General features: G+C 40.3%; 1 protein-coding gene across 3 annotated transcripts in view; it reads right to left on the bottom strand.

The window, feature by feature from the left end:
• The window catches only part of TFCP2 (transcription factor CP2), a 52,913-nt gene that overhangs the window by 18,776 nt on the left and 15,262 nt on the right, over window positions 1-18,875 (bottom strand). For all 3 annotated transcript variants that reach the window (XM_037030932.1, XM_037030933.1, XM_037030934.1), the window contains exons 3-6: window positions 6,990-7,141; window positions 4,390-4,466; window positions 3,126-3,231; window positions 441-547 (exon numbers count right to left, since the gene is read on the bottom strand). In XM_037030932.1, the coding sequence (XP_036886827.1) occupies window positions 441-547; window positions 3,126-3,231; window positions 4,390-4,466; window positions 6,990-7,141 (442 nt within the window). The remainder of the gene's footprint in view (window positions 1-440; window positions 548-3,125; window positions 3,232-4,389; window positions 4,467-6,989; window positions 7,142-18,875) is intronic.

The raw sequence follows: 18,875 nt of genomic DNA, 5'->3' as shown, positions 1-18,875 counted from the left end.
ACAACAATAAAATAATTTAAATTAAAAAATTAGTGAAAAATTAGGACAATCTCAATGCTAAATAATTGTTAGATAAGTTACAGTCCATCCAGAACTAGACACAGAGTGGGGCAAAAGTAGGTTTATAGTTCTTAGTATGAAAAACAGTTTATTCTTGTGTTATTAATTTATTAGTTATTGCATTATTTTCCACATGAACAACTGTAAACCTACTTTTGTCTCATCCTTATTATGCAGCTATTAGTAAGCATTTAGGGAGAAACAAGTAAATAAATTGGGGAAATCAGAAGAACAACTCAGAAACTCCTTATTGCTTTCAGAAACATGTTGAGGAGTCTGTACTTGTAAAGGTTTCCAACTCAGCATGCTTTCTCCTTTAAGAAACAGAGCAGTAGTAAGAGATGCTCTTCAGAACCGGAAGCCCATTTGCAATGCCTTACCTGAATAAACACAGATGTCCTCTTGGAAGGGTCCCACAGGAACTCCACTGTGTTTAGTTGGTTTGGATTGGCCCTAGGATCGATGATACCCACAGACAACGGGATGTCTGAGAGACAAAGGGCAGTCACTGAACGATTCTGAGCACCACTGGATCGAAAAAGCACTGATTCTTATACAGGTATTATTGGCTCCTGGTTACCAAGATTTTTGTGTAAACCTCTTTTTGCCAGTGAAGAGGGTTTGGATAGAGCTAAAATTGGCATAAGTACTTTCCTTCCGAGTATCTTTTTCCCACTTGAAAAGGTTTTTTAAAAATGACACAAGAAGCTTTCCTTAAAAAAGTTTCTTTAAATTTTCCAAAACTCTACTTAAAGATAATCTACTCCACACACTAGCTCTAGTGTCATGAAAATTTTAACTTAGAGTCTGTCTCACTCAGTTTTCAGATCAGCATCACTGCCAGAAGCAGGCTGCCAGCTCTGCTATGGAAGGGTGAAGTGCCGTATCTGAACGGAGGCAGAAAGCACAGCAGCACAGACAGAAGGGGAAAGTCATCGAATAACCTGGTAACAGAGTGACACGTCTACTCAAGAGGTGAGCAAAAGTGAATGAGCTTTACTAGGACTTCGCTTTCCATTCTGTGTAGCGCATAACCAAAAAGCATTAAGTGGGTCCCACTCCACTGTGCTAGTTGTTGGGTTCATCCTAAAGCCAACATACGGCCATCAGGATATCTGTGTGAGATTTAGTGTTTTCTCAGGTAAAACTGACAGTACCTAGATCTAACTGTGTTTGTAAATAGAGAATAACCCATAAGAGATCAAAGACATAGATGCCGGGAGTCCGAGTATATTTATGAAGAGAGATTGTGTGCATGTTTGTAAAGACCTTTCTCTTATGTGCTATAATGTAAGAAAAACAAAAACAATTTTTGTGTGGCAAAGTAAAAAAACCTGAACTGCAAACCAAGAGACACAGATTCTAGTCCAGGTCTTACTTTAGGTGAGACGCAGGACTAGTCTAGCTCTCAGGTACTAGTAAAGTAAAAGGACTTAAGAAATTTAGGGGAAAAACCTAGTCCCTTTTTATCAGACTCTGAATAGCCAACACAATCCTGAAAAGTAATAAAATTGGAGGCCTCATACTTTCTGATTTCAAAGCTGTTACAAAGTTACAGCTGTCAAAAACAGTGTGGAACTGGCATAAAGATGGACATAAGGACAAATGGAACAGAACTGAGAGCCCAGAAACAATCCTTCCAATATATGGTAAAGTGATTTTAGACAAGAGTAACAAGGCCATCAACGGTAATGGACAGTCTTTCAACAAATGGTGTTGGAGCCCTGACTGGGTGACTCAGTACATTAGGCATCATCCCATAGACCAAAAGGTCACTGGTTTGATTCCTGGTTGGGGAACATGCATGGGTTGTGGGCCAGGTCCTGCTTGGAGATGTGTGAGAGAAAACCAATACATCGATGTTTCTCGCCCTTTCTTTCTCCCTCCATTCCCCTTTATCTAAAAATAAGTAAATAAAATCTTTAAAATGAGTTTAAAAAATGGATGTACATCTAAACCTAAAACTATAAAACTCTTAGAAAACAACCAGGAAAAATCTCATGACACTGGATTTTGCAGATTTCTTAGGTGTGACCCAAAAAGCACAGGCAATTTTAAAGAAATACACTAGACTACACCAAAATTTAAAACTTTCATCTAACAAAGGACACTATCCGCACGACAAAAGGACAACCCACAGAATGGGAGACAACATGCAAATCACATGTCTAATGTGGGGTTAATGGCCAGAATACATAAAAAATTCCTGCATTCCAACCACCACCACCACCCATATTCAAAAATGGGCACAGGACTTGAATACACATTTCTCCAAAAAAGATACAGAAATGGCCAATAAGCACATGGGAAGATGCCCAACACCACTAATCATTAGAGAAATGTAAATCAAAATCACAGTGAGGTGCCACTCCATATCCATTCGAGTGGCTAATACCAACCCCGCCCCGCAAAAAACAACAGAAAAGAAATGCTGGCAAGTACAACATTCATTTTTAGAATAATTAGAACCCTTGCGCATTCTGGTAGGAGCATAAAATGTGCAGCCACTGTGGAAAAACAGTATGGTGGTTACTAAAAAAACTGAAAGCGGAAACTGAAATAAGTACTGGTACACCCGTGTTCACAGCAGCATTATTCATTCACAGTAGCCAAAAGGTGGAATCAACCTAAGCACCCATCGAGGGGTGAATGGGAAAACAAAGTGTGGTATCTATACACAATGGAATGTTAATCAGTCATAAAAAGGAAGGAAATTCTGACTCATGCGATTATATAAATAAACCTTGAGGATTATGCTAAGTGAAATAAGCCAATCCAATACTGGATTATTTAACTTATTAAAAATAGTTAAAATGTTGTGTATATTTTACCACACCTAAATTTTTTAAAAAATCACCCAGAAGTAACAGATGTGCCTGTTGTGGAACCGAAGTGCCTACACTTGCCAACTTGTGATATCACCATACCCGCAATTTTTGTAAACTGAGGCAACCACCACTGCCAATCCATGCTGACTGAGCCCTGGAACATTATGAACCAAGGTAAACATCAAGTAAAGAGCACTCAGACACTCTCTGCCTAGGCAACAGATTCCCATAACTCACCTATGTCAAGGATTCTATCTCCAGGTCGGTTCCACCGCCAGCCCTCTAGTTGCTGGTGTTCAGTGTACTGTAGCCGTCTGTCATGGAACACTACACGGAATATACTCTAAAAGCAAGCAACAAAACCAAATCATAATAGGATCCCTCAAAAGTCAATGCTGATAAACAAAAAATTGCAGTAGCCACCCCCACTTGGTTTCTAGATACACCTAAAATTGTTTAAGACCTATTTCACTCTATTGTTTGTTTACTTATTTTTAATGATTTGAGAGAGGGGAAAGGAGGGAGGGAGGGAGAGATGGAGGGAGGAAAGGAGGGAAGGAGAGAGAGAAAGAGACAGAAACACTAATTTGTTGTTCCACTTATTTATGCACTCATTGGTTGTTTCTTGTATGTGCCCTGACTAAGGACTGAACCCACAACCTTGGCGTATCAGGAAAAGGCTCTAATCAACTGAGTTACCCAGCCAGGGCAAGAACTATTTCGCTCTAAAACCCATACCATACCATGCTCTGTTTTAAGGTAAATTTTATAATTGCCCAGATATAATCTCTATAGTTTGACTGGTACCATATTTGGCTGAAACATCGGTCCTGATGGTAACTAAACACAAAGGACCCCTATCGGGGCATTTCCACACGCCCCTACTGTTACCATGCAATCGATATTCAGCTTGGCTCTTCAGATGGGCATGAAAACCTCACCAAGTCCTCTGCTTGCTAACCCACCATATAAACCAGGGGTATCAAACTCCATCATCTTCACCAGGGGCCACATCAGCCTTCAAAGGGCAAGTGTAATTTCAACTCCTAAACAGTTAAGGAGTAGTTACATTTATACAGTCCTAAAAGTATTTCAGTCTTTTGAAGGCAACCATGAGGCCGATGTGGCGCCCCGTGAAAATGAGTTGGCTACCCCTGATATAAGCTGTAAACACTGCGGGTAGGCAGAGGTTGTTTCTATCAACTTTCCTTTCGTTACTCTTACTTTGCAGAGGTGCCTGTTAATCTCCTTCTTATTACCTTTTATACCCGCTGACAACTCCTCTATCCCAACTGTGCTGTGAGTTCATTACCGGGAGTCTAGACAAAGAAACCTGCTATTCATCCACACTAGCTTCTGTTTTCCTTGTTACTAGACCAGGCATCCAAAAACACACTGGTACTTCTCTAACAATCCCAAGAAGGTTACTTTATTCCATCCAAAAAGAGTTTCACTGAGGCAGGAGACTATCCTGACACAGAGTGGTTAAGTTTTCTTTTACCTTCACCAACTTGCCATTAATTTCTGGAAGCTCTCCAAGTTTCCTATTGTCTAGCATTCGGATTTCATAAGACTGTCCTAGAAGAAAAAGTAATCATGTATTATATTCATCATAATTAACTTCAAAATTCTGAAAGGAAAATTTCACCTGGGGGGAGAGTTTCTGTGTGGTTTGTTGTGGCGGCAGCGAGTTGAATTTTAGGAGAGCAATGTTCTCTGAGGATTCTGGGTATGGGGCCACCGTGCTGTTGGATGGGCTGAAGGGCTGAGGGGCGTGAGTCCCCGGGTGGGGGAAAGAACCAGCAGGTACACCCATGCTTCAGACATAGGCAGGCAGCTCAGGGGAAGGGAAGGTGTGCAGTGGGCCCCAGGGCACCCAGGAGGGACCGGAACCTGTGTGCTGTAAGAGGAATGAGATGAGAAACCCCTTACTCCCATGACACCACAGGCTGTGCAACGCTTCCCCTCCCCCAATGGTTTACCTGCAGGTAGACTGAGGCGCCCAGAGGCGACACACGTGTCTAGAATCAGCTTGGAGTTGGGGCAGCTAGAAAATGGTCCAAGCACAGATACGTATGTATACCACTATCCTTGCGGTGCAATGGGAAGTATTCATCTTTCAGACAGAATCATGACTTGGACTACTGAATGAATAAAGATTCTTCTTTCTCCACAAACCTACCCCCCAAAAGGGCATTTTACCTTTTTGGAGCTTTGAAAGTGATGTCAGATTCTGTGTGCAATAAAAGTATGCGAGGTCTGTCCAGAAGGTACCCAGCCATGTAATATGAAATATATAGACATTTACTGAAGAAGATATAAGAAACACTGTACATAAGACAATGACACCTCAGTCTTCTTCAAAGTAGGCACCTTCAAAGTAGGCACCTCACACAGTTCTCTCAATTGCCATTAGCTGCCCCATTGTATTTGCCTGAATTTCATCAAGGGTCTGAAATCTCTTCCCTTTCAGAGATGATTTTAGTTTTTGGGAAAAGCCAAAATTTGGAGGGCAACAAATCTGGCTGTAGGGGGGCTGTGTCCCCTGAGTGATTTGATGCTTTGCTTAAAAACTCTGTATGAGACATGGTGCGTGAGCAGGCACATTGTTGTAATAAAGCTGCCAATCACCAGTTGCCCACAGCTGCAGCCTTCTGAATTATCCAAATAGTTTCCATGGAGGATTGTTCAAGCTTCAAGCAAAATCTGATGCAGATTTGTTGCTCTATTTGCTCATTTTGAATGGGACAGCCACATAGTACACATGCTCACTCAATGGCGTCCACCATCCCCATTGACTAGTACAGTGAAGTCATCATTGTTCACCCACGCACATTCCAGTCCACTCTCCTTGGCTGCCAGGTTACATGGATGTCACACACACCATTCTCGTTATATTCACAATGGCTGGACTTGTTCTGGACAGACAGCATACATAAGCCCGGTCCTTTTCCTCAGGAATTCAATGTAGCTGGAAGCCAAACTACTTATTCTCTGGGTAAAACTCAGTTCTGCCCTGACTGGTGTGATTCAGAGGACTGAGTGCTGGTCTGCTAACCAAAAGATGGCCAGTTTGATTCCCAGTCAGGGCACTGGCCTGGGTTACTGGTCAGGTCCCCAGTGGGCGTGTGGGAGAGGCAACCAACTGATGGTTTTCTCCCTCTGTTTCTCCCCTCTTCCCTTCTGTCTAAAAGTAAATAAATAAATATTTTATAAAACCTGGTTCTTCCACTGTGTGACCTTTTCAAGTTTATCTTTGCCTCAATTGCCTCATCCAAAAAATGGGAGTAAGATTTAGTCCACAGGGCTATAAGAGGAATAAATGCCTTAATACATATAACACATTTAAAACAACGCCTGACACTCAATGGTTCAATGTGTGTCATTGCTATGTTGCCAACATCACCTAGAAGTGATACATCATAGACAGTGTTTTTCAAATCACTTAAGGAAAGAGTAAAACTCAGTGAAAACCCCGTCTATCCTAGAAGAGCAGAGACAGAGTCTCCGGAGAGTTTGCATGCCCCACAATATCTTCTTTATGGAGGTTTGACAGGTAAATGCAGGAGGAGTGTTCATAAATTGCCTTGGAGGCAAGAAAAAAAAGAAAATTTAGTTGGTTAAATATACAAGAGTGTAATATTACTAGCATTAATAACAACTACAATCCTTTACTGTATGCTAGGCACAGTGCTAGGTGTTTTCATACATTACACCAGTTAGTTGATACAACTCTCTGAGGTATTATCAATCTCATTTTTACAGATGAGGAAACTGAAACACAAAGAGTTTAAGCAGCATATCCAAGGCCACACAACTGATAAGCAATAATGCTGGGTAGGACAATACTTCTCCAACAGTTACCATGTCTGGGGAACACGAATGAAAAAAAAGAGATGGGAACGAAAAACGGGCAGAAAGACAAAAGAAGCCAGTAACATGGTGTATATCACATACGACATTAAAACTCAAATATCTGAAGCAAGCCACCGACTCCGACAGGTCACAGCAGAAAGGTGTGCTTTTACACAGAGTGTGCCTAACTAAACGTCAGGCCTCCAGCAGGCCTGCACCACCACTGAGGGACAGGAGGCACCTCACCTTGATTGAGGTAGGTCAGGGTTTCGTCGTGGAGCTTCACTGCTGGAGAGGTGGCCGCACACAGCACGTACTGAAAAGGCAGGATTTTGTTCTCGTTATCAGGAGGCAGACTTGACTCCTCTTGCTTAAAAATGGGCAATGCGAGGACGTCACTGAAATAAAACAAATAAATGACTCTCGTTAACATCTGACGAAGGTGCAAGAACAGATTTATTATCGAAGTAATTTCACTGCAATTTGCTTTGTAAAACCATAAACACTACTCATTTTGTGGAGTTTCTTCCCAACCATTCAGATTACCTCCTATGACACACCCCGCCCCCGACCATAACACTGTGAGCAAAGACAGATACTCACTATGAAAACTACCTAAGTGCCCAAAGGCTGCATTTCTAGGAAACATAAGTATCCCTAGAAGGGCTGTGAAAATTGTATGTGGAGTCCCCAAATCTCAATTTAAGACACTCAGTAATATACTTGTTCTCAGAAAGGTACCAACTACATTATCGTTTTAAGATTATTTATTGTTGTTCAGTACATTTGTCTCCATTTTCACCTGACCATGTCCCCCCTGCCTCCCACCCTCAAACCCACCCCCTTTGGCTTTGTCCACGTGTCCTTCATACAGGTTCCTTGATGCCCCCCACTACCCCCTACTATCCCTCTCCCCCTCCCCTCTGATTACTGTCAGATTATTCTTTATTTCTATCCAATTACAGTATCTCTATAAAACAGAACCCTCCTTATTCACTGTTTCCCCCATGGTTTCAGTCACCTGCAGTCTCAAAATATTAAATGGAAAATTGCACACATAAACAATACCTAGGTTTTAAGTTGCACGCCATTCTGAGTAGTGTGATGAAATCTCACCCTGTCCTGTCCTGCTCTGTCCTACCCAGGGCGTGGCTCATCCCTTTGTCCACCATACACTCCGAATTTGTTACCCACTTGTCAGTCACTTAGCAGCACTGTCAGTTATCAGATATTTAGAGAGAGTGAGATCACACACACACATGCATCACGCACATACCTTTTGCTACAGTGTAATAAAAGACATTAGTCTTTGGGAGACTTTGTTGCCATTCCATTCGTAAGTGTATCACATCTGATGATTCCTTGAAGGATTAGTGAAGATTACCAGGAATCAAGGCAAATCGGATTTTGCAACATAGCAACAGCTCAACCTTTAGGAATGTAGGGTGTTTATTTCCTTCTCAAATTTCAGTGCCTAGCAAGGTTAATATATAGAAACAGTTCCTAGTCTTTTCAATAAAATGTGGCATTACACCTAACCCCTCATGACTAAGCAATGGACTATGATCTGAGGCTGGAATTCTAAAATTGATTCTAAAATTACCCCTAAAATTAACTCAAAATAGTACAGCCAAACTAAACACACAAAACTGTATTTTCTCACCAGAGACTGTAAGATCTAAAGACCTCAAATATATCTGAATTACTCATGTTCTTGATACACTGAATTTCTTTTACTCTGCTGTGGGAACAAGAGTACCACTGAGTTCCACATTCCTAGAGATGGAGGCTAAAGGTCATTGGTAACTACCGTTCTAGGCCCCTGCTTATACAAAAACAGTAACAAATTCAACCAGAAACAACTCTGGAAATAAAAGTCTGCTCCATCTCAGAGATAAGTTGAGTGCATTAGGAAAACTCACTCTGGTGGACTCTTAAGTAGTTGCTACCAATGTGTAATTTGGCAGTTTATTATATTCTCTGATTGCTTCATGTATTTAATTCATTCAATAAAACATCAGCTATTTGAAGGAATTCATCTTTTCCGTGTTTAGAAAATATTTTTGGTATGATTTACATGTTTGATTGTTTCCATTCCCCCAAATACTCAGACCTAGTACATTGTGATCATTATAGAATTCTCAACACCTCATAGTATCTCTGACCAAAGATAAGGATATGGAAAGCTTACCTGTTAAAAATAATACGTTGAGTATATTTTAAAATAGGTATCGCTAAATAGAAAAAAACTCAGGTGTTGATACACCTGAGAGTGGAGGCATAACAGTATCAAAAGTGATCTGCCCTGGCTTGTGTAGCTCAGTGGATTGAGGGCGGGCCTGCGAACCAGAGGATCGCAGTTCAGTTCCCAGTCAGGGCACATGCCTGGGTCGCAGGCCAATTCCCAGCAGGGGACACACAAGAGGCAACCATACATTGATATTTCTCTCCCTATCTCCTTCCCTTCCCCTCTAAAGATAAATAATTTCTTAAAAAAAGAAGTGATCTTCCCTATATATAACTGGGATTCTCTGAAGAGCTGCTTTGTGGTCCCCTGAAGTATAAGTTACCATATTCTGCAGTGTATAATGTGCACCCACATTTTTGGCACAACCTTTCAGGAAAAAAATATTTTGTCTTAATTTTTAAATTCAGTTATTTATTTATTTATATTTAGATACTTGTTTTCTGTATTATAAAAGAATTTTAGTATTTATTTTTGAACATATGGTACAAGAAATTTTATGTAAAAAATAATTACAAAACATACGAACAGATACAAGGTACAAGAATCTATCTCACTCTGCAGATAACAATACGTCATTCTTCATTTCATTTTGTTGAACTGTTGGCTGAAACTGCTTTCGTTGCAAGTTCATAGTAAGTTCAACAAAACCAATCACCATATTCTGGGGTATTACTTCGTGTACAGATATCATTATTGCTTTCTAGAGTTATGCTTTTAACGCATAAGCATAAATGAAAGAATTTACAACATTTATATACAGCCCTGGCTGGTGTAGCTCAGTGGATTGAGCACGGCCTATGAACCAGAGCATTGTGGCTTCAGTTCCCAGTCAGGGCACATGCCTGGGTTGCCGGCCAGGTCCCCAGTAAGGGGAGCACTAGAGGCAACCACACAGTGATGTTTCTCTCCCTCTTGTTCTCCCTCCTTTCCCTTCTCTCTAAAAATAAATAAAGAAAATCTTTAAAATTAAAAAATAAATTTAAAATTGCTAAAAAATTTAAATAAAACACTTATATAGATATGGGATTAGTACTACTTATGTATAATGTGCCTCCTTATTTTACCTTCAAGAAACTGGGCAAAAATGCACATTACATGCGGCAAAATATGGTACCCTTTTTGATACAAGGCAGCCTCTGAATGATCTCTATCAATTCACAACTACAGTTTAACCTTCTCCCTCAGGCCTACCAGCTACTGAATGGCCTTTTCTAGAAAGAGGCCTAGATCATAGACAGGGAGAGGCCTGATGAGCTGTCTTGAGTAAGAGAGGCAAGTAGATAGGCATCTACAGCATCTAAAGAAATTAGGAACTAACATGGGACAATAAGATGTCATTAGCTTCTAACTTCCCTATTTATAACCCTCATTTAGACTCCATCATGATAAAAACAAAAAAAAATTGAAAACCATGCCAATATCCCTATGTTATAAGAATAAATGGGCAATAATTGAAGAGACTACACCCCACCTTGAGGTCAGCTTCAAAAGAAAAAAATATCCAGTAAGTAACTGGTCATAACACCAGTTAAAGAGGAGAAGAAAGCAGACTGATCTCCTTGGATTTGTGAGCAGATCAGGGAGAAGACCTGGCAAAGAGAGGAGATGGCTTTGCAAGTTTTAACATGAAGCCAGTGAGATATCCTGACTACTGAGTAATGGTGAAATTGTCTTACTTTCTTGTTAGAAGCCTTCTGTCTCAAAGTGATAAAAAAGATTCCTGCTACCTGAACATCTAACGAAAAATCTCATTCAAGTAAGCAGCAGCCTATATAATTTTTAAAATTGCCTTGCTAATTATTCTATTCACCCAGAAGGCATAAAAAATGAGTAGAATTATATTTTAAACCTCATTTGACCAAGAAGAAACTCATCAGAAAAGAGGAAGTGGTGGGAGCTTCAAAAGAAAGCAACCAAGCTACAGACAAGAAAAAAGAAAAAGGAACATATCAGATGTGATTCCTAGACTCTTAAAGAACAGGCTTCACACAGTGAAGACAGACCCAAGCCAAAGGGTCTGAGGTGCTAAAGGGGAACACAAAAAGATTAAGATCCTCAAAAATGAAATTCTGCCAATTTCACATTATCAGACATAGAGGGGGAAGAAGAGTGGAAGGACCTAGAAAGACTGGATGAAAAGCTCACCCATTAACTCAGAATTAGAAGGATATGCACAAGAAAAATACATATAACAGGAAAGAAACTATGTTTTAAATGTGGCACTGATACACAGAAGCAGCAAGCCTGAGCCAAAGTCCAGAATGTGCTGAGACCTGCAAAAAGGTAAGGGAGGCACAGTTCTACTCTTTGATGTAAATGGCATATCACTAATTAATATGAGCAGAGATAGAAGAACATCTCAATTCCTGTTTTTCTTCTATCCATTTTGAAAGTAGAGAGAGAAGACCAAATATGGGGAAAGTAGATTAACATCCAAGATAAATAATGAGACTATCAAAAAGTGAAGGAATGAAATTAATATACCTGGATGAAATTATACACCAGAATTAAAGAATGTACAATTGAGATCCATGAGTGACGCTGTAAACTCAGACACATTTCACGATTCTGAAAATGCCAAATGTCACATCAGCTTTTTATGTCTCCTCAAAATGAGGAGAGTACATTCCCCACACCTTACACCAGAGCCATCTGACATGAAATTTGGGCAAGACTGTACAGCAGGTTATTAAAAGAATAGTTTGATAAAAAATAAATAAAAATAGAGGAATAGTTTGAGTAGTTAGGCAGGGCATCAGGGATCAACAGGAGCCATAACCAAACTAACTCATTTTTCTTTTTTTATATGATTTGACCAGGGAATGCTGGAAGCATCAGTACTTCTGGATTGTAGCAATGTATAAAATAAAGTCTCTCTTGATACCCCTGTTCAAGGTGAAAACATGAATTTTGCTACAGTTAAGTGGCTTTACAGATTATACAACTGTACCTAAAGAGTACAGTATGTCTAGATGATTTAGTGGTATGCCACATGACTCTACAGAAACTCATCCTCTGCAACGTCGTTATTCACAATAAATGACTTGATGAGGACACAGGATGATGACCAAATATGCAAATCATAGGAATCTGGGATAGAAAAGCAAATATCCTATATGAGAAAATTAACTTATAAATTTTATTTATTTATTTATTTTTAAAGAGAGGGAGGGAGAGAGACATCAATGTGCAATTGGTTGCCTATGTACACCCTCAACTGGGGACTTGGCCTGCAACCCAGGCATGTGCCCTGACCAGGAATTGAACCAGCAACCTTTTGGTTTGCAGGACAACTGACTCACATCAGCCAGGGAAAAAAAACTCAACTTTTAAAGTAGAGTCATACCTTGGTGCTTGTTGACTTTAGAACCCATCAAACCCTGTATTTGTTATATTTTGATGAGAAAAAACGTTTCAGCACTTGCGCTTGCTCAGGACTTGCCACACTCGCTAGAGCTTGTATGAGTCACAGCACTGCCATGCAAGAGAAAATGCTTCATCATTCAGTACTCATTGGTCTTGGCATCTGTCATGAGTGCTGGGACGAATTGACGTACACCAAGGCACCGCTATAATTCTAATGGGCTGGAACAGGAAGCTAAACCTAATGGGATAAGATTTAATGAGGATAAATATTAAGGCATGCACTTAGAACTAAAAACAACAAAATGGCCCAATATACATGAGAAAGACTAGGGCTTTAAGAAAAAAATCTATATTACAACCAACTGTATGGGAAAACATATTTGCCAATGATACCTTAGACAAAGGTTTAATCTCCAAAATATACAAAAAACTCACACGACTTTACTCTAAGAAGACAACTAACCCAATTAAAATATGGGGAAAGGACTTGAACAGACACTTCTGCAAGGAGGACATACAGAGGATCCAGAGACACATGAAGAGATGCTCAATATCCCTTGCTATCAGAGAGATGCAAATTAAAACCACAATGAGATACCACTTTACACCGGTGAGAATGGCTATCATAAACAAAGCAATAAACAACAAATGTTGGAGAGGGTGTGGGGAAAAGGGGACTCTGGTCCACTGTTGGTGGGATTGCAGACTGGTACAACCATTATGGAAAACAGTATGGAATTTTCTCAGAAAACTAAAATTGGACTTGCCTTTTGACCCAGCAATTCCACTGCTGGGATTGTATCCTAAGAACCCTAAAACACCAATCCCAAAGAACCTATGCACCCCAATGTTCATAGCAGCACAATTTACAATAGCCAAGAGTTGGAAGCAACCTAGGTGCCCGTCAGTAAATGAATGGATCAAAAAACTATGGTACATATACACAATGGAATTTTATGCTGCAGAAAGAAAGAAGGAGCTCCTACCTTTTGCAACATCATGGATGGAACTGGAAAGCATTATGCTGAGTGAAATAAGCCAGGTGTTGAAGGACAAATACCATATGATCTCACCTTTAACAGGAAGCTAAACAACAAAACAAACAAGCAAGCAAAATATAACCAAAGACACTGAAATAGAGAACAGGCTGACAGTGACCAGAGGGGAGAAGGGAGGGAATTTCAGGGGAAATAGGGGAGGGATTTAAAGAAACATATATAGCCCTGGCTGGTGTAGCTCAGTGGATTGAGTGCGGGCCTGCAAACCACACAATCGCAGTTTGATTCCCAGTCAGGGCACATGTCTGGGTTGCAGGCCAGTTCCCGGCAGGGGACACACCAGAGGCAACCATACATTGATATTTCTCTCTCTCTCCTTCCTTTCCCTCTAAAAATAAATAAATAAAATCTTTAAAAAATATTTTAAAAAAGTAAATAAATTAAGGAACATATATAAAGGATACATGGACAACAACTGAGAAGGGTGGAAATGGGAGGGGGGGAGCACAGGGGGTGAGATGGGATGGGAGTAATAGACAGAAAACTGTACTTGAAAAATAATTAAATAAAAAAAATTAACATTAAAAAAGTAAAGTGAAGGCAACAGCATGCTCTGAGAAAAAAAAAAGAAAAAAAATCTATATTGAGACAAACAGTGAACTATGGCTGCCAAAAATGCTGATATCAGGTTTCATTCAAAACAAAGACTGATGATAGAAATGACATCCGTCTCTTTGCAAATCAGACAGCACTTGAGTACTGTTCTTAGTTATAAATACAGAACTTTTAAAAAGAGGACTTTAAAAATCTAAGAGAGAAATAAGAATTGAGGGGATCTAACATCATGCCATTTGAAGAGTTAAATGAAGGAAATGAGGATGTCTACCTGAAGCAAAGAAATCTTGTTAGATCTACTCTATAAAGAGATTCAATTACCAGTGCAGGAGTGAAAGAGTTGGCCTCTTTAAAATGTCCTCACATTGCCTGGCATGTCTCAGTGGGTTGGGCATCATCCCATAAACTGAAAGGTCATGGGTCTGATTCCCAGTCAGGGTAAATGCCTGGGTTGCAGGCCAGGTCCCCAGTTGGGAGGAAGCAAGAGACAACTAATTGATGGATATTTCTCTCTCACATTGATGTTTTTCTCCCTTACTCCTTCTCTCCCATCTCCTCTCTCTAAAAAAAATCAATAAGCATGTCCTTGGGTGAGGATTAAAGAAAAAAAGCTTCCATCATTCATTCAAATATTTATTGAGTGCCTGCTGGCACCAGATACCACTCTAAGTACTAATTCACATACGATTTCTTACATAAATTTATTTTCCACCCTGGCTGGTGTAGCTCAGTGGATTGAGCGCAGGCTGCAGACCAAGGGATTGACAGTTTGACTCCCAGCCAGGGCACATGCCTGGGTTGTAGCTAGGTTCCCAGTGGGGGCCATGTGAGAGGCAACCACACACTGATATTTTTCTCCCTCCCTTCCCCTCTCTCTAAAAATAAAATTTAAAAATCTTGAAAAATATATAAATTTATTTTCGTTTTTCCTCTTTTGTTTTAATTTTATTTTTATCCTCACCTGAGGACATGCTTACCAATTTTAGAGAGAGGGTTAAGAAGGGAGATATACACTGATGTGAAAAACATCAAACTGGGGACCCAACCCACAACCTGGCATGTGCCCCAACCGGAATCGAACCTGCGACCTTTCAGTTTACAGGATGGCGCTCCAACCAACTGGGCCACATTGTGCAGGGGACTCTATTTCTTCTTTCCTTTGGTCTTCCCTATTTCAGCAGTACCGAATAACTGATGCCTCTTTCTAGTTCTTACTGATCATTTAACACAAAGTTTACTGCGGCATCTCTTTCCCATTCTGTGCACACTTATCCCTAACCAATTTATGTTTACTGAATTCTTTTTCATTCTATGCCTAACTTACAGGTAAATAGTTGGTAGACAATTCCTATCTAAGTGTAACAGGACAAATGGTAAACGAGAGTCTGGGGAAAAAATGAAAATGAATAAATCTAGACAATCCAAATATAGTCTTAGGTTTTGTATACCAGAAAAATTGCGTGAGATTTCGTACCTAGGCTGCTGAACCTTCCCTTAGTAGCTAATCTCCAAAGAGGGCCAAGGACGATCAGCATCTCCGGGTAGTCACACATTTACGTGACCCTGCGTCCACACTGAATCTGAGAATCTGGGCTGGTAAACTGCTTTTAACAAAGACAATCTGAGGGAACAGCAATGTGCAAGGTCTGGCCGGGAAACTAATCTTTAAGGACTGTTAACTTGCATTTTGTTTGGGGAATGCTGATGTTTCGGTTTCACAGAGACCACCTGGAGCGGTGCTGTGAAAAGGGAGAGGCCTGAGGTTATATGCAAAGAGAGAGACAGATAGATGCAAGTCAGGCAAGGGAGCCATCTTGAATGTCCCCCATAAAGCAAATCTGCACAATCAATCCATGGGCTCATGAAAAGTCATAAATTGTTGTTTCAAGCCACTGCATTTTAAGGGTGGTTTGTTAAGTTATAAAATAGAGGGAATAGGCCCCTGTTCCAATGTTTCTAAAGAATTCTTTATAACCAAACATAATAGTAGTGCTGAATAGGTAAAGGAAGATATTAAATCCCTACACACAGAAAAAAACCCAAAAGGGTACATTCCAAAAGCCACAGTATGGCATTTAAGGAAAAATAAACAACAAAGCACAGAAGTGCTTTACTTACATTACCTTTTGAAACAGTAACTGATGCTACAAAAACTACATTGCCAATAAAGCATACTTATTTTCACTCTTCAGGTATAGAAAGAGTAGTAAAGAATTTGAATTATGTGCCCTGGCTGGTGTAGCTCAGTGGATTGAGCGCGGGCCTGCAAACCACACAATCACAGTTCGATTCCCAGTCAGGGCACATGCCTGGGTTGCAGGCCAGTTCCCAGCAGGCGACTCACGGGAGGCAACCATACATTGATACTTCTCTCCTTCTCTCCTTCCCTTCCCCTCTAAAGATAAATAAATAAAATCTTTAAAAAAAACAAGAATGTGAACTATGTGGCTAGATTCAAAGAATAAGCAGCTGTATAAAAAAACAAACAAAAATATGTGTAAGAGGACAAAGACATGCACAGTGACCGGTATGACCCATGAAGGCAGCTGCCTCTTTCCTCCACCTCTCAATGCGCTGTCCTATGGCTTTCAAACTTTGGATACCATTCACATTAATTAAGTCATTTTTAAAAGATTTTATTTATTTATTTTTAGAGAGGGGAAGGGAGGGAAAGAGAGAGGGAGAGAAACATCAGCATGTGGTTGCCTCTCGAACATCTCCCACCAGGAACCTGGCCCACAACCCAGGCACGTGCCCTGACTGGGAATCGAATTGGCGACCCCCTAGTTCACAGTCTGGCGCTCAATCCACTGAGCCACTCCAGCCAGGGCTAATTAAGTCATTTTTATATTAAGGCCCAGAAGATACATATATATGTGTCTGCAGAACTGAAACTAGCTTCAAAAACAATACTTACTAATTTTTGTATTTTCTATCTGACTTTTTTAAATGTTGCCCACAATCTGCAGTTTGAAAACACTGTTCTAGTTTTTCCCTTAGAACTTTGCAATAAATTAACTCGTTTATTTACAGTCCATTTACCAGTATTTAAAAAACTAACACAATAAAAGACAAGCCTTCCACATCGGACTGTAACTCAGTTACTTAAAAACAGGGGTATTATCTACTTTAATAAATAACTAAACAAATACTCACAGAGACTCACACAGAGAGTAAAGGCAGATGGTACTCAAATAGAAAAGTTACCTCCTCCAACCCACCCTTACTGGGTCCCTTTTCACTCTCTCATTTACAGCCTCATATATACCTAACTCTCCAATGCAAAGCAACAAACAATGCTGCTAAACCTAACAGCCAACATATTCATACCAAAGTCTGTCTTTAAAAACTGCAATCCAAATGCTGCTTTTTAAGTGAGCAAATATTTGGAAATAAAATAGCTTTCAAGTCATCTTTTGTACCTATAGATTGCTTTACTAAATTAAGGGAGTCAGGTCTGTATGGGAGGCATGCAAATTCCAGTGACTCTCAACTGTGGCTGCACTGTGTATTAAGAATCACCGGGGAAAAGGTTTTAAATATCCCTTCCAGGCCATATCCCATGCCAAATAAATCAGAACTGGGAGGAAGAGGTTGGTGAGCTTAATTAGAGTGCTGGGTCTTAATAAGTCAAGGTAATACATTTGATCTCTGTCATCTACCATGACCGCTTTTTTTCACCAAGACCTGATTTTACACAGGTCTCCAGTCAGCCATCTTCAAATGTAACTAGTTAGGGCAAAGGAGTTGTTCCATGACCTCCACAGGGGGCAAACACTGAGCTTGACATTGAATCAGTAAATCCCTTCTAAACCTTTTTATTTTTTCCATTGATTTAGCAAATAGTCTTTGAGCACCTATGGTGTTCCAGGCCAGGCCCTACTGTAGGTAGCAGGACATAGCAATAAACAAGTTGTGGATTAGGTCCCTTTACAAAGCATAGTATCACTGTTACCTAAATTTCTAACTCTGCACAACAACAAATCATACTATTCTACAAACACCTATTGTTTTCCTACATCCCAGTTCGTTGTCCTTACAGTATTAACTAACACTCAAGGAAGCATAAATCAATTATTTAAAAATATAGTAAAAATGATGTGACTCAAAAGGGCTTAGTGTGTTTCTAGTAGGTACTTTACTCAACTCTGCTCTGAGGAGCTTAACTTCACTCCCCTCCAGCTTCAAACCTGGAGCACAGAACACAGACTGTTGAATATGAAATCAAAACACAAGCAAGCAGGAGAGGAAAAACAGCGTATCTGGATTTTATACTGATGTTGCCCCTAATAGAGACACTGGTCATCTGACGGTCTTTCTTTAAGAATACTGTTTGTGGAACTTTTCTCCAGATCTCAATATGGGCTTAATATTCTTTAAATACTTCAAGAAGGCTCTTTCCAGCCAGCACCAAGCCACAGGCATCTCTCGGGACAATTGGCACAAGCGCCACAAGAGTGTGGGCAAGAGGAAGCCCCACTACAAGAAGCGAAAACATGAGCTGGGGTGCCCTGCAGCCAACACTAAGATTGGCCCCTGGCGCACACACACAGTTCGGGTGCGAGGAGGCAACAAGAAGTACTGAGCCTTGAGGCTGGATGTGGGCAACTTCTCCTGGGGCTCAGTGTTGTATGTGCAAAACAAGGATTACTGATGTTGTCTACAACACATCCAACATGAACTGGTCCAAACCAAGACCCTAGCAAAGAACTGCATCGTGCTCATTGACCACATACCATAGCGACAGTGGTATCTTCCCACTATGTACTGTCCCTAGGCCGCAAGAAGGGGGCCAAGCTGACTTCCAAAGAGGAAGAGATTTTAAACAAAAAAAGATCAAAGAAAATTCAGAAGAAATATGATGAAAAGAAAAAGAACGCCAAAATCAGCAGTCTTCTGGAGGAG

The sequence above is a fragment of the Sturnira hondurensis genome, unplaced genomic scaffold (assembly GCF_014824575.4).
Source record: "Sturnira hondurensis isolate 20B ecotype Veracruz unplaced genomic scaffold, ASM1482457v3 Scaffold0020903, whole genome shotgun sequence".
Classification (NCBI taxonomy): domain Eukaryota; kingdom Metazoa; phylum Chordata; class Mammalia; order Chiroptera; family Phyllostomidae; genus Sturnira; species Sturnira hondurensis.
The sequence above is the reverse complement of the archived record's forward strand: the minus strand, read 5'-3'. Positions and strand labels throughout refer to the sequence as shown.